At 36.3% G+C, this 23,507-nt stretch overlaps 4 protein-coding genes across 6 annotated transcripts; 3 read left to right on the top strand and 1 right to left on the bottom strand.

Moving 5' to 3' along the window:
• Positions 1-3,094: 3,094 nt before the first annotated feature.
• Positions 3,095-8,830, top strand: LOC105174150 (threonine dehydratase 1 biosynthetic, chloroplastic). Of its 3 annotated transcripts, none has more exons than XR_016062827.1 (9): positions 3,095-3,643; positions 4,169-4,348; positions 4,443-4,919; positions 5,881-6,129; positions 6,215-6,288; positions 6,428-6,545; positions 7,379-7,513; positions 7,613-8,003; positions 8,453-8,830. XR_016062827.1 is itself a non-coding variant. In XM_020697956.2 (8 exons), the coding sequence occupies exons 1-8, from the start codon at positions 3,194-3,196 to the stop codon at positions 7,751-7,753; spliced, it is 1,824 nt and encodes a 607-aa protein (XP_020553615.2). In that variant the 5' UTR covers positions 3,095-3,193; the 3' UTR covers positions 7,754-8,148. The 3 variants fall into 3 exon arrangements, 1 of the variants encoding a protein (XP_020553615.2); XR_016062828.1 differs by having other exon boundaries at positions 8,449-8,830; XM_020697956.2 differs by lacking the exon at positions 8,453-8,830 and having other exon boundaries at positions 7,613-8,148.
• A 1,023-nt stretch (positions 8,831-9,853) lies between these two features.
• On the top strand, positions 9,854-11,783 carry LOC105174148 (GDSL-like Lipase/Acylhydrolase family protein). The gene is made up of 5 exons (XM_011096147.3): positions 9,854-10,224; positions 10,351-10,481; positions 10,561-10,794; positions 10,867-11,122; positions 11,377-11,783. Exons 1-5 carry the CDS (start codon positions 9,984-9,986, stop codon positions 11,568-11,570), a joined length of 1,056 nt encoding a protein of 351 aa, XP_011094449.1. The 5' UTR covers positions 9,854-9,983; the 3' UTR covers positions 11,571-11,783.
• A 1,102-nt stretch (positions 11,784-12,885) lies between these two features.
• EMB175 (Pentatricopeptide repeat (PPR) superfamily protein) lies at positions 12,886-15,923 on the top strand. Its single transcript, XM_011096146.3, has one exon. It carries the CDS (start codon positions 12,993-12,995, stop codon positions 15,702-15,704), a length of 2,712 nt encoding a protein of 903 aa, XP_011094448.1. The 5' UTR covers positions 12,886-12,992; the 3' UTR covers positions 15,705-15,923.
• Positions 15,924-16,041: 118 nt separating this feature from the next.
• On the bottom strand, positions 16,042-20,489 carry LOC105174145 (beta-galactosidase 15). Its single transcript, XM_011096145.3, has 18 exons — positions 20,321-20,489; positions 20,143-20,238; positions 19,931-20,043; positions 19,775-19,841; positions 19,587-19,679; positions 19,324-19,467; positions 19,127-19,212; positions 18,917-19,022; positions 18,677-18,764; positions 18,474-18,592; positions 18,229-18,390; positions 17,819-18,039; positions 17,605-17,708; positions 17,403-17,512; positions 17,077-17,292; positions 16,771-16,982; positions 16,425-16,692; positions 16,042-16,323 (listed from the first exon to the last, which is right to left on the bottom strand). The coding sequence occupies exons 1-18, from the start codon at positions 20,486-20,488 to the stop codon at positions 16,216-16,218; spliced, it is 2,481 nt and encodes an 826-aa protein (XP_011094447.2). The 5' UTR covers position 20,489; the 3' UTR covers positions 16,042-16,215.
• Between the last annotated feature and the right edge of the window lie 3,018 nt (positions 20,490-23,507).

Below are 23,507 nucleotides of genomic sequence, written 5' to 3'. Positions count from 1 at the left end.
ATAATCTCAAAGGGGTGTAAATATAATTTTTAATTTTATTTGCAATTCTATTGGGTACCAATTGATAAGGGGTGGTCATGTATTTTGGATTGTAGAATTGGGCTTCAATTCCATGGTTTTTAACTCACGACTACTGAAATTGGGCTACCTTGCGACCACCTATAATGGGCTTGATCCGTACGTATCAATCTAACAAGTTGTGATTTTTCTTAAAAACAATTACATTTATACTCTTAATTTATAATTTTTTTTATATAAATTATGCATACCTTTTGTATAACTACACATACATTTATTAGAAATATCGACGTTATTTATATAAATAATTTCTATTTCGAAAATTACTCATACACCTTAAAAAAACGTCAGTATCATTTTACAAACTACTCCAATTAATTATATTATCGATATTTTTAATATAATGATGACATAATTATTTTAGGGGAAAAGAAAAGTAGTTTTAGTGTAGGTAAAGACAGCAACAACTAACCCCATATGTCTATCAGTTTGAATTTATGTTGTTTGCGTCCGAATCTAGACAGGACATTATTAGGCTTAGTTGTGGTTCTCAATGAAAGTAGCTCCACCCCTATACTCCAAGAGGACATTATTAGGCTTAGTACGCCTATTCTTAGGAGTGTTTGTAAGAATCTCTATTTTAAAAAATAACTGAATAAATTATATTGATATCCCATTAGATTAAATTTAGTTATACAAATACTCAATGCTCTTTGTATAAATATATTTTTTAAAGTTGTATTTAAAAAAATTTAAATTTCTTTTTTTACAGTGGAGCAGAATAAGTCTTGCATCCAGCTCCTTCAATAGATGCAGTTGGTTCATTTTTTGGGCCTTTTTTCTCCTTGGGGAAGGTTTCAATAGTGAAATTTTACACAAACGCCTTTTGGGTAGTGGGTGTATTGCACTAACATTCTCTAGAGGTATATCTACAATTTTATAAATGATTGGAGCTATTTGTGTAAGTAAACATAATTTTAGAACGTGTCGGTGTAATTCACATAAATTGGAAAGCTAAATATACCAGACTAAAAAGTGAAAATATTATTCAGTAATAGACTACGAAAGGTACTTATAATAAATCACATGCTTATACAGATATACGTGGTATAATTTAATCCTTTAGTATCTTCAAAACTCTAGAATGAGTATTTCGAATTATTGTAATCACGTCATAAAAATGACCCAAATAAAAATGCAAAAAGATTTTTTTTTCTTTTTCTTTTTAATCTTTATCATATTTAGAGGACAAATAAATGGATTTTTTTTAAGAATAAACTAGCGGCACACAACACACACTCAACGTGTGTACAAAAACATTTAAAAATTATACATAAATATTTTTTTATTGTTAGATTAGTTACCACATCACTTCAAAATATAAAATATACCAAAAATTGAGGTAACATGCGAGTTTAAAGAGCATGTTATTAATTTTATTAAAAATATCGAAATAACCAAATTTTATTAAAAAAAGTAATGAATTAAAAGAATAAATTAAAACATTCAAAAATTAGTATAACAGTAAAATTTTCTTTTATAATAGTACCAACATAAATAAACACCACCCATTGGTGGTGCGAAAAATAGTTTTGCGTGCACTTTATTTAGAAAATATTAATTATAAGGGAATAAAAGTTAGGTAAGCACTTTATTTAACAATTATTTTATCACCACCTTGAATGCACAAAATTGTAAAATAAAGGCCACATGATGTGACATGACATGCCCTGCCTTGTCTGCTTTTCTCTCCAATCCAATATACACTTAAAAAGTACATTTGTTGTGATAAAATCAAAAATAAAAGATTTGGTCCACAGCGACAATTTAGACTAAAATAACAGAACTGCCATGTGATTTTTTTTAATACACAATTATTTGGTATGTTCAAATATAAAAATTAATTTATAAAAATACATTTAATAAATAAATAAATAAATAAACAACAATCTATAAAAATAAACATATATCCGCATTTACTATTTCACACCCAGAATCTGATCCGGATTCCGGATTCCGGATTGATCTCAAAAGTTATCTTTTAGTACGGGGAGAGGTCGGATTAAGCGGCGGGAGGGTATGCCACGTCTGCCTTATTCTTAATACAATCAATATGTAACAAAAGTTTGAAGTATTACAACATCAATATTGTAATTAAGTGTAAGATGATCTACCATGTCTATGTATAAACCTCCAATGATTTTTCACCACGCCCTAAAATAATTAGTTATATACGCTAATGTATAGAATTTAAATCCAGATCAGGTTTGACTAGAAGATTTTTGTATTAATTATATTTCTCTTAAAGGATTGAAATGCCGCACACTACTGTAATTGGATAGGACACTACTAATTTAAAGAATTAATTGTGCAGATTTATATGATAATTAATACATTATACAAATATAGAGATATAAATACAACGTAGTATAAATAAAGTTACCTTAGCTGTTAAAATATATTGACTTTTTGTTATTATTTTAATTATAAGAATATTGTAAACTTGTTATCCTTTAAGATGCATTAGTGTATATTAATTGTATTTACGTGTATTCAAAACGTAGTATATTTTATACGTAACATCATGATGAAAATCTAACAGAGGCTACAAGCTGGTCTTGTTGTTATACAAACGTTAAACTCACAAGAATATTTGTAATTTTTCAAACAATGAGAAAATATTTAATTAATAAAAAAATATATTTATTAAATAAAAATAAATATCAAATATTAAATATAATTGACGAATTATAGAGAATTTAGGTGTAATTACGTGGAATGAACGGACGGGTAATAGAAGTTTATTGCATATTCCGGATATCATTTAATTGTTGTACTTTTTGCTTTTCTGAAGCTATTTTTTCCTCATTTATTTACACGATTAAAATGATGTCCTTAGGCTGGCGGCCTGCGGAGTTTATCCTCACACCTGAGTACACAGAATGACCCACCTATCCTCGACGTGGGGCACTCCGACTCGCAATTGTAATATCGTGGCAATCGGCTATTAGCTAGTCTCATAACCCATGGTTAACGGTACATCTTTTACTAAACCCTTACGGTATAAAAGCAGGCGCCCAGATACAATTGATCTCCCTCGCATTTCTGTTCTTCTGTGCTGTTGCAGCGAGGAGAGCCTCTTGCGTGTGCAAAATTCGTATCTATACATTGCATAATGGAGGTTCTTCGTTTCACTCCTTCACAATCTCCTCTCATTCGCACCAAATTTGTCGGCAATGACGCTGTCAACACTTCCGCTCGGAGCTCCCGCTTGAGGCCGTTTGTTTGTGCCACCCTGTACAAACCGGTGGCGGAGAATCTGCCATTGGTCGAGAAGCTTCCTAGGGTTGAGCCGTTGGCTCCACCACTGAATGAGGTGGTGGAGAAGCCTTTGCTGAGAGTTTCAGCGAGTTCTCTGCAGTGCGAGAGCGGGTATTTGGTACCCAATGAGAATCCGGGTGACGGTGCTGTCAGTAACGGTACGTTGAATGCGATGGAATATCTGACGAATATTCTGTCGTCTAAGGTGTATGATGTGGCGTACGAGTCGCCATTTCAGCTAGCGAGCAAGATGTCGGAGAGGTGGGGTGTCAACGTCTGGCTCAAAAGAGAGGACTTGCAGCCTGTATGTAACTAATTACTTTGATATACGGTTCTTTATTTACGTAATAGATGTTTGCTTGTGTACACTTTATTAAGTGCACGTGAAATTGCTTGAATGGAGATAGTTTTGATTGTTGGTTACTTTGGATTCTATTCATGATGTTTCAGCTGAACGTGGAATGATTTCCGAGATTTATGAAACATTCTAAACGTTTCTTTCTAAGTTCTTGGAATTATTTTCCAGTTTTTATGTTTTTTCCTAATATCTGGATTTGCATGGTTCAGATGCAAGTTTGTTTGCACTATCACGTACTAAGTTTGAGATTACATATTTGAAATGGTTGTTGTTTTTGAGCTCAGCCGGACTTAAGGCTTGTAAGGAAACCAGAAGCAATGTAAACATCCTGAATATTGATTTCGAATAATGAGTTTTGGCTTTTGAATTGGATTTAGATTGGAAAAAGAGTAAATGTTTCCACCTCTATGTTGCTATATTGCGCAGCAACAATTCAAGCATATGCGGACATGCTAACAATCTGATTTGCAGGTTTTTTCATTCAAGCTTCGAGGGGCTTATAATATGATGGCAAAGCTTCCAAAGGAACAACTTGAAAGAGGAGTAATATGTTCTTCAGCAGGAAATCATGCACAAGGTGTGGCATTATCTGCCCAGAGATTGGGCTGCAATGCTGTTATTGCTATGCCTGTTACTACACCAGAAATAAAGGTTATTTCCTGTTCCTTGACATTCTTTTTTTTTCTTTAATTTCCCACGATTGATATGAATACTGTTACTAAATCCTTTTGCTTGATAATGGTAGTGGAGATCAGTTGAAAGACTGGGAGCAACTGTTGTCCTTGTGGGGGACTCATATGATGAAGCCCAGGCTTATGCCAAAAAGCGAGCTGAAGACGAAGGCCGCACATTTATTCCTCCCTTTGATCACCCAGATGTAATCATAGGGCAGGGAACAGTTGGAATGGAGATCGTGCGGCAAATGAAAGGCCCAATAGAAGCAATATTCGTGCCTGTTGGTGGTGGTGGGCTTATAGCCGGCATTGCCGCCTATGTGAAAAGGGTTTTGCCAGAAGTGAAAATTATTGGAGTGGAACCTTTTGATGCTAATGCTATGGCGTTATCATTGCACCATGGCCAGCGAGTAGTGTTGGATCAAGTGGGAGGTTTTGCTGATGGTGTAGCAGTCAAAGTGGTTGGTGAAGAGACGTTTCATCTTTGCAGGGAACTGATAGATGGGGTAGTTCTTGTTAGCCGAGATGCAATTTGTGCATCAATAAAGGTTAGCTGTCTTTCTATTTTCTAAATTCCTTCTCTTTTCCCGTTGCTTCTTTATTCGTTCTTGGAACCTGGTAGTATTAAGTTGTATTTTATTTGTTTGGAGTTGGAACTATCTCATGATGTTTTATATCATATTTTCCATCTTGTGATTTTGTGTTGGCAGCTATGGTCTAATGCTACTGTTAAGACAATGCGTTTCAGAAGTTGATGTTATGATAGTATGTCTCTTTCGTGGATAAGACTGAACTTTTGTTTAATAATTTCAATCTTGAACAAGATCAAGCTTTGTCTTTTTTTCTGTCCCCTCATTTCTTTAGTGGTGAACATTTTTAACTGGCTTGCTGTTTTCGCTTTGAATTTATTGGCATTATGTGCTCCTATCTTTTCACAGAGCTATTCTTGCCTGAATTTTACCTTAAGATTCGTAGTAAGTTGTGAAGAGATTATTATTTTTTTTACAATGCTTATTGGAGAATTTTCACAATTTTGCCGGAATAGTAGACCTCCAGATAGATTATGTTAAGACAAAAGATCTGTCAGCTGGGTTTGGCAGCAGCATTTAAGGCAAGGCTTTGGACTGTTGATATTTCTTGCGGCTTAGTGGTTTTAAAGAAAGTGAGGAAAGTAATCTATGTTCAGAGGAAGCCAATTTCTCAATCCCTAGAAATTGCTATGCGGACCAAACAAAGAAATTGTATACTTATTACTTGGTACTCTATTTCTTCATTATTTAGACAAGAGTCGTGAATTTATAACTGAGGACCACATATATGACGTGTAAATTTCATCTCATACATCCTACACTATTATCTTCATATCAAGATCTTGGGGCATGTCCATGCTGCTGGCGACATCCCACCAGTCCACTAAGCTGGATTCTAATATAGCATGGTTGATGCTTTAAGTTATTGCACTTTGAAGTTTTAGTATTAACTTCTAACCACTACTTTACTGTATTACAGGACATGTTTGAGGAGAAAAGGAGCATTTTAGAACCAGCAGGTGCTCTTTCCCTCGCTGGAGCTGAAGCGTACTGCAAGTACTACGGACTCAAGGCTGCAAATGTAGTAGCTGTGACCAGTGGAGCTAACATGAATTTTGACAGACTGAGATTGGTAACTGAACTTGCAGATGTTGGTAGACGGAAGGAAGCAGTGATGGCCACTTACTTGCCAGAGTCACCTGGAAGCTTTAAGAGATTCTGTGAACTTGTGCGTTTTTCTAAATTATTTTTGCTTTACTTCACATTATAAGAAGACAAGCCCCATATTAGTACTCGCAATTATTTGATCGCAGGTGGGACCTATGAATATTACTGAGTTCAAGTACCGATATTATTCAGATAAAGAAAAATCTCTAGTGTTATACAGGCAAGAGATACATTCCATGTACTGTTGATTTTCACAAAGAACTAAGCATCTCCCTTGGCCTTTCTTTTCTTGCAGTTCTACAATTACGGAGCAACTTATTTCGTTTACCTTTCTTTGCTCTCTCTCTGCTTTTGTATAGTGTTGGTCTTCACACAGAAGCAGAAATTCATGCGATGGTGAAAAGAATGGAATCATCCCAACTACATACGATTAATCTTACAGAAAATGACTTGGTCAAGGATCATCTGCGACATCTGGCAAGGACTCCCAATACTTGATTGAGCTTGTGAAGCACTTTGTTTCATCTTCCTTGATTTATATATGTTAAAATTTATCAAGAGAAGAATGTAGTGGCTTGTTAGTTAGTTATGGGCTTCAGCTTGCTTCAAGCCCAAACCCTTAATAAGTGAGTTGAGTTTCATCTCAGATTCTCAAGAAGTCACAAAATTCAACTATAATATCTTTTCAGCTGCATATATAGCAAAAATGGACAGAAACTGAAATCAAGATATGAGTATTAGAAACTGATAGCTGCAAATACTGGTTGAAAAAGTTACACAATAATTTGATCAAGGAAATACCGTGGTGCTTAGAAATTCAAGGTTGGTTTGAGAATTTGTGGTTTTTTTAGGGTTTATTCAGTGTGGATTGCCAATTATTGGCTTTCATCCTGGTGGAAATGTACCATAAGCTACTGTTTAGCATGATAGCAATATAAATGTTATAGGTTTTGTTTGTGATCTTTAAGTTATTTAACTAAATATTGGATGAAACTGGATCCTAAACAATTTTAACAAGGGACTGAAATTATGTTGGCGACCTTTCTGTTGGATGTGGATGCATATAAACTATATGTCAATAACCAATGCAGCACAGGGTCTTGTCTGTGGTCGATGGCTTTCGATTTTACTACTTATGTTGCAGAATGATGTTCTGGATGAGGATATTGATTCTTGCTGTTTGTTTCCTGGTTTCCAGTATGTGTTCAACTGATTGGTGTTCTAATGGTTACATCTTTCTTGAAGGATGAGTTGGCTACTTTGGTTTTGGGATCTAATTTAATTCTTTAGTTTCAATTCCACTCTGTCAGATGGGTGGCCGATCATATGTTAAAGATGAGCTCCTGTGTCGTTTTGTTTTTCCTGAGCGGCCGGGCGCTTTGATGAAATTTTTGGATGCTTTGAGTCCTCGTTGGAATATAAGTTTGTTCCATTACCGGGCACAGGTGCGATCTTTGTCTTGATAAAATAGATAAGGGAGATCTTTATACTTAAGCGTCGATTGTCTTTGACGAATAAAATTTACCTTTTCATTGTATCTTCAGGGAGAAATGGGTGCAAATGTGTTGGTTGGTATCCAAGTGGCTGACACTGAGATGGACGAGTTCCGAGATCGTGCAAACAGTATTGGGTATGGCTATGAAGTTGAGACCAGAAATGAAGCTTTCCAGCTTTTAATGCGATGATATGGGTGACTTATTTCTATGACTATGAGGTGCCTGACATATCATTTCAGGCGTATAGATCCATGCAGGTTTTCTGAGATCGATGCTCCTCTGCCTGTTATTGATATCTTTGCTGCAGGGGCTATGAGTTTTTAATTTACTTGACCCTTCACTTAATCTTTCTATGGGATTTTGCAACATCAAGATATGATCCAGGTCGAAAGGATTCACTTCAGAGCTAGTTCATGTCGGTAACATAGGTTTGTTTAAGGTAGGATGTCCACCGAAATAAATTTGAAGAGTCTGATATGGCTTCTTGTCTGTGTGTTATGTATAACAGAGTGTGATGTGATGCTTTCTTTCTTCCGACATATTGGCCTGTAACATTACGTTGAATTAAGTATGGGTTTCCTTGATGAGACGGTGCAGTTGCTGCTTTATACTTCAGTATTATGGTGCATCAAGCTCTGTGGTCTCTTCTTCATAGTTTTTAAGTCTCAGAGGAGTTGGAAAAAGCCTCATTGCCGAACATTTTGTTTTAGCTTGCACATAAAAACCGGTGTGTGTGCTTTGCCTGCCTGTTTATGCTTATTCTTGTTCTCTCTATATTCATCCTGATGCCTGAGCAGGCTGCTACTTCTGTTGATTTTTCCTCCTCAATGGCTAATATCAGGTGGTATGAATATAAGTAGGCTCATGTATGTGTATATGCATAGACAGATAAGGCATGGAAGGGCAAATGAAAGGAGCGAAAACCATACTGCGAGTTGTTCTCTTCTCTATGGTCTGTATTGGAGAAAGCAAGAGCAGCCCTGTGCAGCTGTTTGGCACTTTGACCGACCTCCTTGTACATTTTCTGTGCCAGAAGACGACAATTGTTGGAAGCCTGCATTGGTATTTAAGACTGTCTGCTGTCGACTGCCTGCCATCCCAATTATCACTCTCATCAAGTGATAATTGCTAGAAAGAATTTTCTCTCGTCTCAAGTTTGTAATGTCATCATCGCATCTTAAATGCTGCATATTTAACCTATTTTGGTATTTCTGTAAGCTATCAATGAATTATTTAAATGCACTCAGCAGGTATTATGTCATGAAATGGGCACGGACATGCTGTGGGTTGGGCTGGCGGGTTTGGGTTGGGTCCCAGAAAATTAGTTCAAATCCATGATTTTAAATCTTTCAATTCCAAATAGCTTCAAGCAACATAAAATGGTTCGTAAATTCGACTAAATAGATGTTTCAAGAACTCACCCTAAAGAAGGAATTCCATGTAAAACATATATTAGTAATACTTCATAATAGTTTCAAATTATACATTCATACTTGTAATAATTCCTAAATAAAAATATATCACATCCCTCCATCAAAATCGTTGTAAGTAGCTTTATTTATAAAATATTTTGACTAATTTTCTGATTGTGATATCATAAGACCTTCTTCTCTTTTTCTAAAAAAATCACTCTATTGAGAAACCAGTCATTTAATACTTGTTATAACACTACAATCAGCTAAATATGGAACTAATTTGCTCTTTTAACTGCAGGGTATGACTGGGCATAACCAATAGCATGATAACCTTTTATCATTATTCTCTTTTAACAGAAAAGCTTGCAGTTATAATCGTGGGAAATTTGAACTTAGATTGGGTTTTGCCAGATCGAAATTAAATATACAACCTATATATTAGTGTGCAGTTCAATAAAAGTGTCTACTCATGTGGTAAGTATAATAGATTTGGTTTAATCCGACCTAATTTGAACAAGAATTTTTCTTTATAACTGGTATACCACAAAAGTTAAACGGCAGCCTGTTTTCTGCAATACAAGAAAGAAAAGATAACAAGTCCTACATAAGGAACATGTTTTGGTCAGGCAAAATTTGCTGGAGTTGTGTAAGACATCCTTAACCTCTCGACTAAGTACTTTGTCAGTAGTCCTCAACCCGTAACCAACTCTCCAAAATAAGCAATATTCCAACTGAAAGTTATCCCTTTTTCTTGTTTAGAACTTCTATGGCATTCTGATAATGACAAATTTAAGTCACTTTATTGCAACAGATAGGGGATTGATTCATACAGGAGGTGCCATACACCGATCATCCTTGGATAGAAATGCACACTTTGCCACCACTTTCTTTGACCTTTTGCTCATCATACCTCCTCCATAAATTCACCCCAACTGCACCTGTTCCATTCATTCCTACACCCTCGAAAATAGTAAACAAGTGAGACAGCAGAGAAAGGAAAAGAAATGGGGCTCTCAAGATGCATGTTTGGTGCATTTCTTGTTGTCTCCATGGTTTTATCCGTTGTTCATGGAGACCCTTTAGTCCCTGCACTCTGTATCTTCGGGGACTCCGTTGTTGATGCCGGAAACAACAACAATTTGCAGACGTTGATCAAGGCCAATTTCCCTCCTTATGGGAGAGACTTTGTCTCCCATAGACCTACCGGAAGGTTCTGCAACGGGAAGCTCGCCACGGACTTCACAGGTAACGTGTCACACGCATGTTGTTTGGTGTTCATGGGATACATAGAAAGAAACATGTGTTAGCATTTTGAGAGAATGAAAATCATACATGGTTATATGATTCGGTCTGATTCATATTTACACACAGCTGAGTACCTGGGGTTCAATTCATACCCCCCTGCATACCTAAGTCAAGAAGCAAGGGGAAGGAACATCCTTAATGGTGTCAACTTCGCCTCGGCTGCTTCAGGATACTATGAAAACACACCACAGCTCTACGTAAGTTCCTTCGTCACTTATAACAATTCAGACAAGAAAAAAAAAACGTGAATACTAAGGTGAGTTTTTGTATTTGCAGAGGGCTCTCACATTGACACGGCAGCTAGAATATTACAAGGACTGGCAGAGCAAAGTGGTGAATTTGGTAGGAAGGACCAAAGCTAATGACATATTCTCAGGAGGAATCCACCTTGTAAGTGCTGGAAGCAGTGATTTCATTCAGAATTACTACATCAATCCACTTCTCAACAGAGCCTACACCCCAGATCAGTTCTCAGACATTCTCATGAGGTCATACTCTAGCTTTATCCAGGTAAGCGTTCGGTCCAATCATCAAGAGAGAGTTACTCTTGGCTGTTTTCTTGACGGCACGTATGTTTGACAGAATCTATACAATTTGGGAGCAAGGAGAATTGGAGTAACAAGTCTACCACCAACCGGATGCTTACCGGCTGCAATTACCTTGTTTGGTGCTGGAAGCAATCAGTGTGTTGCAAGGCTGAACCATGATGCTATTTCATTTAACAATAAGTTGAACACCACATCTCAAAATTTGAAGGCCAATCTTCCTGGACTGAAACTTGTTGTCTTTGATATTTACAATCCTCTACTCGATATGATCGTGAAGCCTGCTGACAGTGGTAAATTATACAAGACTCTCAGATAGGCTAAGCATCTCCAGGAGCATATGAAAACATGTGTTAACTAAAAGTATCTTCAAGTTTCTGTTAGATGTTTATATGCCATCTCTGATCTTTATTGCATGGTACAAAAACAGTATAAAGAAGAAAAATGCTTCCATATGGACAAAATTAAGGGGCTATTCATACTCTTTCTGGTGTAACTTTCAACTTTTCATGCAAAATTTTCATAGTAATATTTTGCCATGTTCCAGGATTCTTTGAATCAAGGAGAGCTTGCTGTGGGACTGGTACGATTGAAACATCATATCTATGCAATGCAAGGTCAGTGGGAACTTGCTCAAACGCTACGCAATATGTGTTCTGGGATGGATTCCACCCCTCTGAAGCAGCTAATGAGAAACTGGCGCAAAATCTACTCGAACAGGGATTTGATCTCATCTCTTAGTGCCGTCTAGTTCCACTTGAATTGTCTGCTGATACATATATGATATGTTTTTAGAGTAAATAAGGTTGTTTTGATTGTTTGTTTTCTAAAGTTAGTTAATATATCAAGAATGAGACATTTAAGCGTCAAGAAGAGTAGCAGATTCAGCTATCCAATCAGAGGAGTTTGTTGCTTGTTTTCAGCCTCTTTAATGAGAAGAAGATTGTTATGCTATGCAAGAATTTGTTTTAAAATGTCATCTGCTATCATGACCTTTACTGCACTAGCCATGTTGCGCTAGAAAGCAGAAACATGTTCATTTACATAAGCTATGTTAGATCCCTGAGTTCCAAAAAGCCTCAGTTCAGTTTCTTAAGTTAAATTCTTACAGGATAGTCCTGCTGCTGAGATTTGCTGACAATGTCCACTAATTCCTAAAATTTCTTAAAGAATGCCAAGAAATGGTGATTCTCATGAAGGTTTTAGAGGCAAAATAAAAAACATAAAAACTGTAATGGGCCTGAATACATCTGCAAACGTTAGAAATTCCAAAGCATCGTGAAACAATCAAGAGTTCCAGCTAAAAAAATGAGAAGATCTCGGCATATACTTCATGGACAGTAAAACCCGGTTCAAGTTGTTTGACCCCAAGAAAAGGAGCTGGAGAGAGACCTGCAAAGTGTTTTGGTTTCGGCCCAAAACATTTCCATGTTTGGGTTGAAATATTTTGCCCATTTTTGACTAATTTTTGAATGTTTCAGAACTGTGTTATAATTAAAAAAATATTATTTATTTTAATTCATTCACAACTAAATAAATTATATATATATATATATATAAATATATATGAAAGAGATATGATTTGATAATGAAAAGTATTTTTTGCACACTAACCAACATCAAACATATCATACTTATTTTATATTATATTCAAAAAAAATCTAAACATACGCACTATATCTAACACATACTTATTTATGTTTATTTTTCTTTTTATCTCCACAAAACACGTCAAAATAAGTTAAAAATGAAACCAAACATTGTCATGGTGTTTGCAAAATTTAGTATGATGACAATGCCTATGCCTATGCCTATGCCTTGCCTTTCCAAGATTGAAGGAAAAATCCATTCAGGACTTGAGTATTGGTTCAATAATCAGTATCACAATTATTCATAGAATTGGACTATACTTCATTTGAATAAAAAAATTTCTGCCTGAAGAAACATGTATAACAGAAATAAAATTGGTTTATGTGGAAATATTATATGAAATAAATCTATTTTTCAATTGTTGGAATTTGCAAATTTTCACGAGAGAGATATTTTCCTTTCCTTTTCAAGAAAAGAATCGGAATTGTGTCTTCTTTTTTCACTTTCCTCTCGTTCCACTTCCCCAGTTAGTAGTTCCTGCTCCAATTTAACTATGCTTGGCGCCTCACTTTAATGGCAGCCCTTATCCACCACTGCCACCGTCCGGCCACCGACTCCGCTGCCTTCTCTCCCTCCTCTTCACCCCTACTCATTCACTTTCACCACCCTTTGAAACCCTTTAAGCCTTCACAAATAACTTCTTATCTTTCTCCCTCTAAATCACCTCTTTCTATCTCCTCTCCCAGACCCCAACTTTTCTCGAACCCATCATCTTCACTTTCCAAGACTCCATCTTTTCAACATCTTTCGAGTCCAAAGCCTCTTGAAAACTCTCAGCCTCTATCAAACCATGAGCTTTCTCGTTTACTTAAATTATCCTGCGATTACATTGATATTCAGCTCAGTAAAGCAGTCCATGCTTCAATTCTCAAGGTTCAACATGACACACGCTTATTTAATTCTCTCATTACATCTTACATCGAACTGGGTTGCTTAAGTTATGCTGAGAATGTTTTTAGCTCAATTTTGAGCCCGGATGTCGTGTCTTACACTGCTATGCTTTCGGGTTTGGCAAAATTGGGTCGCGAGGATGAAGCTGTGGGCCTCTTCTTGGAGATGAGAGGCTCGGGTATTGAACCCAACGAGTATACTTTTGTTGCACTTTTGACTGCCTGTATGCGCTTACTGGATCTGGAGTTGGGTTCCCAAATTCACGCCTGTTCGATCAAGACGGGTCACATCAATTGCACTTACGTCGCCAATGCGCTTATGGGATTGTATGGTAAATGCAGTTGTTTGGATGCTGTGGTCAATCTGTTCTCTGATATGCCCAAAAGGGACGTTGTTTCTTGGAATACTGTGATTTCTTGTGTGGTGAAGGATGGTATGTATGATAGAGCATTTGAGTTATTTCTTGATATGCTGAGACTTGAAGGCTGTAGAGTGGATTATTTCACCCTTTCAAGTCTCTTGGTTGCATGTGCAAGGTGTTTGGCAACGAGGGAGGGCATGGAAATTCACGCATACGCACATAAAATAGGGTACGGGGGCCACTTGAGTGTGAAGAATGCATTAATTCAGTTTTATGCAAAGTGTGGATGTGTTGAAGACGTTGAGAGTTTGTTTAATAGGATGCCTGTGCAGGATGCTTTTACTTGGACTGAAATGATTAATGCATATATGGGATTTGGGCTTATGGATTTGGCTGTGGAGACTTTTGTTAGGATGCCTGAGAAGAATCCTGTCTCCTACAATGCTCTCTTAGCTGGATTTTGCCAAAATGGTGAGGGTTTTAGGGCATTAAGATTGTTCTGTAGACTGGTGGAGGGCGGCATGGAATTAAGTGATTTCACGTTAACTACTGTTTTCCATGCTTGTGGCTTGATGAAGGACCGGAGGCTCAGTGAACAGATTCAGGCCTTTGTCCTCAAGATCGATTTTGGCCCTAATGATTGGGTTCTAGCCGCACTACTTGATATGTGCACTAGATGTGGTAGAATGGATGATGCTGAAAAGATATTCCGCCGACTAGAGATGGAACAGAGCAGTTCAATTATGTTGACAACAATGATTTGTGGATATGCTAGAAACTCAGAGCCAGATAAAGCTATTTCTTTAATCTGCCGGTGGCGATATGAAGAGCACGTCGTCATGGATGAAGTTGAATTAGCTTCAGTACTTGGAGTTTGCGGAGATTTGGGGTTTCAGAAACTTGGCGAACAATTTCATTGTTATGCTTTAAAGTACGGTTTCTTGTTTGATGTTGGAGTTGGAAATTCTATCATTAGCATGTATTCCAAGTGTGGTAACATGGAAGAAGCATCTAAGGTCTTTGGTAGCATATCTGCACACGACATAGTTTCATGGAATAGCCTGTTGGCTGGCCATATCCTTAATAGGCAGGGGGGAGAGGCCTTAGACGTGTGGAAGAAGATGCAGAAAGCAGGAGTACAGCCAGACACAATTACCAGTTTCTTAATTATTTCAGCTTATCGGCATACTGATTCCAATTTAGTTGAACATTGCCATGACTTCTTTCACTCCATGAAATCTGTTTATCAAATTGAACCCAATTCAGATCATTATGCCTGTTTGGTTGGTGTTTTAGGTTACTGGGGTCTTTTAGAAGAAGCGGACGAAATAATCAAGAAGATGCCTTTTGAGCCAAAGGCTTCTGTTTGGAGAGCCTTGCTTGATAGTTGCAGAGTACACAGAAATGTCACAATTGGGAGAAGAGCTGCCAAGAAAATACTGAGCATGGAGCCACAAGATCCATCCACATACATACTAAAATCAAATCTCTATTCTGCATCAGGAAGGTGGCGTTGCTCTGATCTTGTTAGGGAAGAGATGAGAGAAAGAGGATTCAGGAAATTCCCTGGCCGGAGTTGGATCATACACCAAAGTAAGGTTCATTCATTCTTCAGCAGGGACAAGTCTCATCCACAGTCGAAAGACATTTACAGTGCACTAGACATACTATGCTTGGAATGCCTAAAAGCTGGCTACGTATCTGACACAAGCTTTGTGCTTCATGAAGTAGAGGAGCATCAGAAAATGAATTTCTTGTTGTACCACAGTGGAAAACTAGCCGTCACCTATGGACTACTAACGACCAAACTGGGAGAACCTGTTAGGGTAATTAAGAATATCCATCTCTGCGGGGACTGCCATACATTCTTTAAGTATGTTTCTGTTGTTACCAAAAGGGAAATACATGTAAGAGACTCTTCAGGTTTTCACTGCTTTGCTAATGGAGAATGCTCATGCAAAGATTACTGGTGATGCAAACTTTTTTTTTAGTTTTAGATCCCAGAGCTGGATATTTTAGGATTCTATAGACTTGTTTCTACTATTATTCTTTTCAGTTTCAGTCAACTCATCGTCTGAAGCTAATGTAAGATGTAAGTAAAATACGTACAGTGATGAAGAACTACTTGTCTGTGGGGAGTTCATTTACTACTTTTACTTATCTGATTGAATACAATGATGTACTTTGAGAAAGTTTACATGAGCCATTAGTTGCTATACTCCTGGGGAAAAAATGAAAAGGTCAAAAAAGAAAATGAAAAAAAACAGTACTTTTGTAAACTGTAAAGCAGAAAGATCATGTTTGATAGAAACTATGTAATATTATTTCCACAGTAATGTAAATGATAAGCATGAATCAGCAGTGGACCCTCAACTAAAAATGTAAACCATGAAGAAAAACCATGTCCTAACTAAGTCCTAATAATTCACTGAACTAGATCATACTTCATAAGTCCTAGAAAGTTTTACAATGAAAGGACAATTCCTAGCACTGGACTTCAACAGCAAGACTCTTCATGGGGGCATCACACGAACTGGGTCCGAAAGTCTGCTCTGATGCATCAATTGAACAACTTTCTTTGCCAATACATGCCTGGTAGTTATACATACAAACACAGAAATAACAATAAATAACCAAGAAGATCAAGCGTGGGATGAAATCATTCATCAAAGACACTCGAGAAAAAAACTCACCTGTTTGACTACTGATAAACTGTTTGGAGAGTGGCAGCTGCCTTTATGAAGAGACCCATATGTGCCATTACCAAAGCTAGCAAAATTGACCTTGGATATGACTCTCCCTTGGCATGACAGTTCCAAACTGTTCCCTTCATATGCATGTGCAGATGCTGATTTCATTGTCACTGTTTGAACACTTATAAAAGTTGGGTTCCCCCCAAACTCTTCAAACAGTACCAGAGTGTTATCTTCATCATTCAAGAATGATCGCGGGACATGATACCTAATGGAAAAGAAACGAAAAGGGCGCGTCAAAACATGAGCAAGTAAGGATGAAAGTGCAGATGAAAATTACACATACCATCTTTGGGAAGATTTTCCACAATTAGTCAAGCATTTTGAACCAGTATAAGCTCCTCGATAGTCGCAAAATGAAACACATCCGTTATCATCTGCTACAAAGCTTGGCCAGTATCTGCCAATATCATGTCCGTTCACCCAAGCAGTTCCTTTGCCTAAACCCCACAAGTCTAGAACAACAGGGTCTTCCCCTTTAGGAGTTTTGAAGGTTGTCTGTACCAGATTTCAGATCGACATTGATTAAACCTTCAAAACATGGTTATTTTCTTTAACAATATGGACAAACTAATAGATGTACTGATCTAACCTTGTACCAAACAAACATCCTGTCAAAAGGGACATTAGGATGCCACTTGCGCTTGTGCTTAATATCCACCTCTTGAAGTCGCCTCTCCAATCCATTCAATCCAACCTTATACGCCCATTTGTTCGATGTTAGATCCTTCTCTAAACTGTTTGGTGCAACTAGCTTGACAGGACCAAGGATTCCATTGTTTGCTTTGTCGAAATGGGCACCATAGTTCTAATTAACAAAGACTAGCAACATTAGACAAACAACGAATGAAAATGAAGAAATCTACATAGAAAAAAACATTACTTGCTGCTATTTTAAATGAAAGCTGAAGACCTAACCTGGAGTCCTACTGTTACACTGAGCAAGGATAATGAGTTCGTCCCTAGCTTTAGCTTAGCATTTCTCTCAAATAAAAAATTGTACTGCCCATTTGTCACCCATTTAGATCCTAAATTTGCAAGACGGCTCTTTTTTCAGCTAATGAAGATTTTCAGGAAATAATTTCAATTGTCATTTCATAAAGGAGTTTTCAGTCGTTACCTATGTGCTTGCCGTTGAAAAATACATGCAGTATCTGGCAGTCACACTGAACACTTACAGTAACCTCTTCGCCCCAGATGGGATCATCTTCATTTATGTCCACACTAGATGAAATATAATTGCCATCAACGATCCAGCAACAACAAATTAGTAGGCTAAAACTTAAACAAAACAAGTTGATTTTGTCCACACAAGGCCTGTTTTGATTTTATACCTTGTCATGTACCACAAGTAGTCACTTGTATCATTTGCAGCAAGTTTTTGATCCAACAGTTGATTGGCATAAGTAACACCTTTAAGAGGACCACTATTCTCCACTGAGGTTTTGAGGTGCTCAATGTGCTCCGACCTCCAGAGCCATTCAAGATCATAATGACGTTTTGGCGCAGCTTCTAATGGTAGTTTCTTCACCATTACAGACTTCTGAGTATTAACCTACAAAAGATTCAAGAATTAAAGCATGCGCTCCATTCATGAGACAACTTAATTCCATCCAAGTATTCAGTTTTATGCTTGAGTTCATGTGAAAATTAACCGATGCCTATGTATTTATACTTATGTGCTTTCCAAACCGATAATTCCAGTGATACCCAAATATTTGTTACGGTATACAATAATACTTACCTCGGCAGTGTTGTATACTACATTGACACAGTCAGGAAGAATGCTCACTGACCAAGCAGGAGTAGTATAGCTCTTGCCTTCAAAGTTGATTGTTTTGGCATCCCTATTATTTGCATTTCCGAGGAAACATACCCTTGTCCCGTTGTATTCAAACACTGTGGACTGGAAAAAGAAAGGGAAAGGACTCATCTTGTTAGTTGTAAAACCAAGGGTTCAGACAAAAACAGGGAAAATACGAAACTCACAGACATCATTCCCCCATAGTCTTTGTTTGTTGCTTTCCCATATGTTAGTATCTTCTCCATCGACATAATCAGGGAATGGAGCTTCTTTAGATGTCCCCATTTAGGCTGGTTCAGATTACCTACAACAACAACAAAAGTAATTACTAATGCTGATATACTAGAACACAGCAAATTCTTGAACTTCTCCTTTATCTTGTCATTACCATATTCATCAAGGGGAGCATCATAATCATAACTTGTGGTAATATACGGTCCACCGGCTGTTCGCCCAAAGTTAGTACCTCCATGATACTACACAGGCAAAAGACCAGATCATTAGATGCACTTACTGTAATTTACCTGTCTACCAATGCAAGAAGCAATTGTTTATAATAAATCAATTCACAAACTTGTAAAATGTGATTTAGTAGAACTTTTAAGTCACAAAGCAATCAGTAACAAACCATATAATAGTTCTGCAATGTGCCACCATACTGGAAAAATCGAGCGACAGCAAATGCAAGATCTTCTGCGGTTCTGTGAGGGTCTTTACCGCCCCAGTTCTTATACCTTAGGTAGAACACAAATAAATACACAAGAGAATAAATATAAATATACAAATAGACGAACAAAACTTTAAATGTTTTAATTTGTAATATTATATTGATGCTGACCAGCCACTCCAGTTCTCTGTCCACATCTTAGGAATGTTGCTGTTGGGGGAAAACTGATCGCAGTACCAGCCATTGCATGTATTGATCTGTTCCAAAACCACACGCCAAGATTTTGAATTAATTAACAAGCAAGCAGTAATTGAGAAAAGGGCCTGAAAATTGTCAATAGAGTAAAAAAAGAATGAGAACACATTTACCATGGACGGTGGAGCATCCGATTCTTGACACATGATCCAAGGGACACCAATGTCCAGAGTTTCAGCGAAATTTGCACACCAGTTCATGTATGATTTTCCATCATTCCCATAAGAGCCAATAACATTTCCATACTCGTTCTCAATCTGTTGTTTTGTTTTAGTTCAGACAGCAAAGGAACATGGGAGATCGGTGAAACTGTCATTCAAACAACTATAAAGTGCAATGCTTAGGTAGATGATCAAATTTGCATAGATGTACAGACCTGAGCAAGTATAATCGGCCCGCCTTCTGAAGCAAAAAGATTTGCTTCTTTCACCTTGTCCACAATCAAGGTTGTGAAGTTCTTCATTTGATACTAAATTTAGAAATTAACACTGTCTCAGAAACAAAGAGGTCCATAAACATGAATAAGTATGTTCAGAATTTGAACAGAAGTTCATATATTAGTACCATGAAGGCATCATTTTCAGTCCTGAAAGTCATGTCGGGAATGCTATTCAACCAAACAGGAAATCCTCTGAACATAAATCAATAAACAAGTTAGAACTGACCTGAACTGAGAAATAAATTCAATTCGAACATAGAAGTACGATGGTTGATGTTTACCCATAGTTCCATTCAGCACAAACATACGGTCCAATTCTCAGAATGGCATAAAGCCCTTCATCTTGAATCACCTTCAGGAACCTCAAAAGATCTAGATTTCCTGAAAAATCATACTGAAATTCATGCAAGAACAGGAGTTAGTCACAAACAACAACACAACACAGAGGTAGAGATCACCATAAAACTAAGATAGAAGTTTGTGACCAACAAACCTGTCGATAAAGGGGCTCATGGGCATTCCAAAACACGTAAGTCTCAATAGCATTAAGACCTCCTTCCTTCGCTTTCTTAATCAAAGACGGCCACATCTACACGAAAAACAAGAATCATACAGTCAAGTACTAAAACATGCATGGATTCCTCTGATTAAACTAAGCAATAACATCGTACCTCAGGCGTGCTACGAGGATAGTGAATAGAACCAGAAATGATAATCCGCCTTTGGCCGTCAATCTTGAGGGCTCTTGCATCGTATGAAACATCGGCAGCATCAGCAGACAGATTGAAAGTAGCAGCACATAAGATAAGTGCTAATGCTATAAACTTGAGTGAACACATTGTTGTTGTGTTCATGCTGAGTGCTTTGAGAATGATGGGAGTGGATTGGTAGGCATGGCTTTATATGCATTTGCATGCAACAGAGATTAGCAGATAAAATCAAATAACAGTTGGATAATGTCAAATCTTTCAGTTGTATATATGTTCATGCTTATCTCACATTTCTGTCAAAGCAAAATAAATAATGACGAAGGTTGCAAAATAACTCATTACTGAAAATTTTCACAAAAAAAAGTAAATAAATAAATAATTCTCTTGGGAAAATGCGTTTTTCTTTAACTTTTTACATGTTTGCAATTCACAAATTTGATTGAAAAATGAAATGTCTATCCATAATTGTATTGAAATTTGAAATTTTATTACTCAAATAAAAGATTGGGATAGTTACATTTACACCACTTTATCTATGGTCTACTTGCACAAATTACCTCTATTCTTTGTGCTAGTATAAAAATCATCACTGTCAACCAAAAATAATGTTATTTGTATAGTAAAGTCGACATTTCTAAACAATGTATGTGCAATTTTAAAAAAATTATTGATATTTTTAGAAAATATATATGTAATTTAAAAATAAAATAAAAATAATTTATATAAATATATCATAAGTCAGTAAATGTGCGAATTATCCGAAAAGAATCGTAGAAAAGAGTCCGAGATTGACATATGTCTCCTAGTCGGTCTAGAATTCTGGGAAGATGCTGTGTCTCTATTACATCACGATTACGTAAATCTGTGCCCTTTTCATTTATTTATTTTCTTTTACTTTTATTATTCGATGAGTTGCTGCATGATTTGGGCTTTAATTGGACTGAATTTTCCTATCTTTTGCCAAATCAGACCTTGGGCCACCGAGAATTTAGTGGAGCATAAATTGCGCTTGACGAGATTTGAATTGGGCTAATAAATGGGCTGGATTTGAGGGCTCAAGCCAAGATGGGCCTCTTGGTCCACATGATAGAAAATTTAAGCCCAATCGTAGCCCAGTGTTTCACAAATTTTTATTGTATATCTAAGTCGCTCATGAATTAGGAATTGATAAAATACGTATTATATAAATTTTGTTCAAAGACTTTAAGTATGCTTATTGTATATTCTTTTTTAATGATTTATTCATAATCAAATTTTAAAATAGAACTGATGGATTTAATTTCAATTTTTGCGTCCAACCAACTTGTAAGCCTGGTATATAACATGTAATATTAAACCACTTACAATCAAAATCATAAAATTTAATAACATTATAGTAATTGTTCTTCTTAACAGATAAAAGAGCACATTCAAGAGTTCCCCAAGAATGTTGACGTCAAAGTTTTAGAATAAAGTTATCAATTAAAATTCTAATAAATTAACAAATAATTGGGTTCAAATTGAATCTCATAATAAATTTGAATTTTCGATCGATTGATTCAAGATAAACACAATTTTTTTTTTTTTATTTTGGATCAGGTAATCGGGTCAAAATATATTTCATTACAGTCCGATAGTTGATGGATCCATATCAAATTCATGGTGTCAAGTCTAACAGACGTGAGTCAACTATCAAACTACTATAAGGCTGCTCATGCCTATAAAAAAACAGATAACATTCCTCCATATTACATACAACACACAGGACAATAATTCACAACAAGTCAAATAACCCAAGTTCAAAACTCTGCGCCACAATGAAAAACTACAACCGCAAAGGTTCCACGTCTTCCACGATATCAAATTTCAAGTCTTCATACCAAATTTTAAGGAGACACGTAGTTTGCACCACATAATCAGAGGAAATTACGCATCCACATCCGAAAACAAATTTCAAACTCTTGAATCCACATTCAAAACGATGAATCAAGGGATTACCCCTAATCTGCTATTGCGTCAACTTTTCTTTTAAATTCATAAAATTTCTTGGCCCATATTATTCTTGTCTTATAATTATTTTTACAAGCGCAAATTTGAGTGTGAACAAAGAAATAATTTCATTAATGATTTATGAGATTCAAAGTTCAATAAAATTTACACAAATTAATATTTATTGTTTTACTTCTCCACAAATCATAATAATTAATTATAGCAAATTAGACTGCACTTTGATACTTGTAGATTGCAGTTGTCGTCATCACAAAGTAACCTCATCTCACTGTGACCAATAAGATACGATAAACCTCTTAAAACATAGGATTTGATTTATTATTGCCCGAAACCATGAATGAAATAAATTCTGTAATACTTTACTCATAATTATTCATGGGAGAAGTAACACTTTTGTTAATAAAATAATCAGTTCCTAAGTAAATTAATTTACTAATTAACAACGATGTAAATCATTACTTAGAAATCTCGTTATACGGTGAGACCGACGACAGACGTCTACGGTACGGAGAGTTGTGCAGGCTTTCCATGCACGGCGACTCCCACCCCACCCCCATTTTCTCCAAATTAAGTGTCCCTTTGTCCGGTTGGATAATTATTTTTTGAATTAAATTATATGAACATTATGTTTTGATAAAAATTAATCTAAATAATGACTTAGTTTCAATATTTAACTGCAATTTGCATTTGCGTAATCAAATATGAAATCGCAACTCCAAGCCCCATAATTGCTTGTTTTCCAGAATTAATTACTTCAAAAGTAATTTTTTTATATCTTGAATTATTTTATAATTAATTATGCAACCATGGAATCAAACTGAACCTAATTAATTTCAGTATTTGTTTATAGCACCTCAAGAATTTAGCAAAAAAATCAAATATTATTTAATTAGCACATTTACATTATCCGCACCCCACTATTCTTCATACAGCTGAAAATCTTATTAGGGAAATTAAGAATAAGTAGGTTATAGTATTTTCTGGGTCAAAAATTATAATGTATTCAGTCTTTTGGGGAAATTCTGCCTTAATTATTTTTCACCAAATTTTTGGTAAGAAGAAGAAGTTTGGAAGTCTAGTGTGTAGGGGGGGCAGGCAAGTCACCAAGTGACTCTCAAACAGAAGCTTCTCTGTAGCTATTATTACAGATCATGTACCT

The sequence above is a fragment of the Sesamum indicum genome, linkage group LG11 (assembly GCF_026168435.1).
Source record: "Sesamum indicum cultivar Baizhima isolate 11 linkage group LG11, ASM2616843v1, whole genome shotgun sequence".
Lineage (NCBI taxonomy): Eukaryota > Viridiplantae > Streptophyta > Magnoliopsida > Lamiales > Pedaliaceae > Sesamum > Sesamum indicum.
The sequence above is the reverse complement of the archived record's forward strand: the minus strand, read 5'-3'. Positions and strand labels throughout refer to the sequence as shown.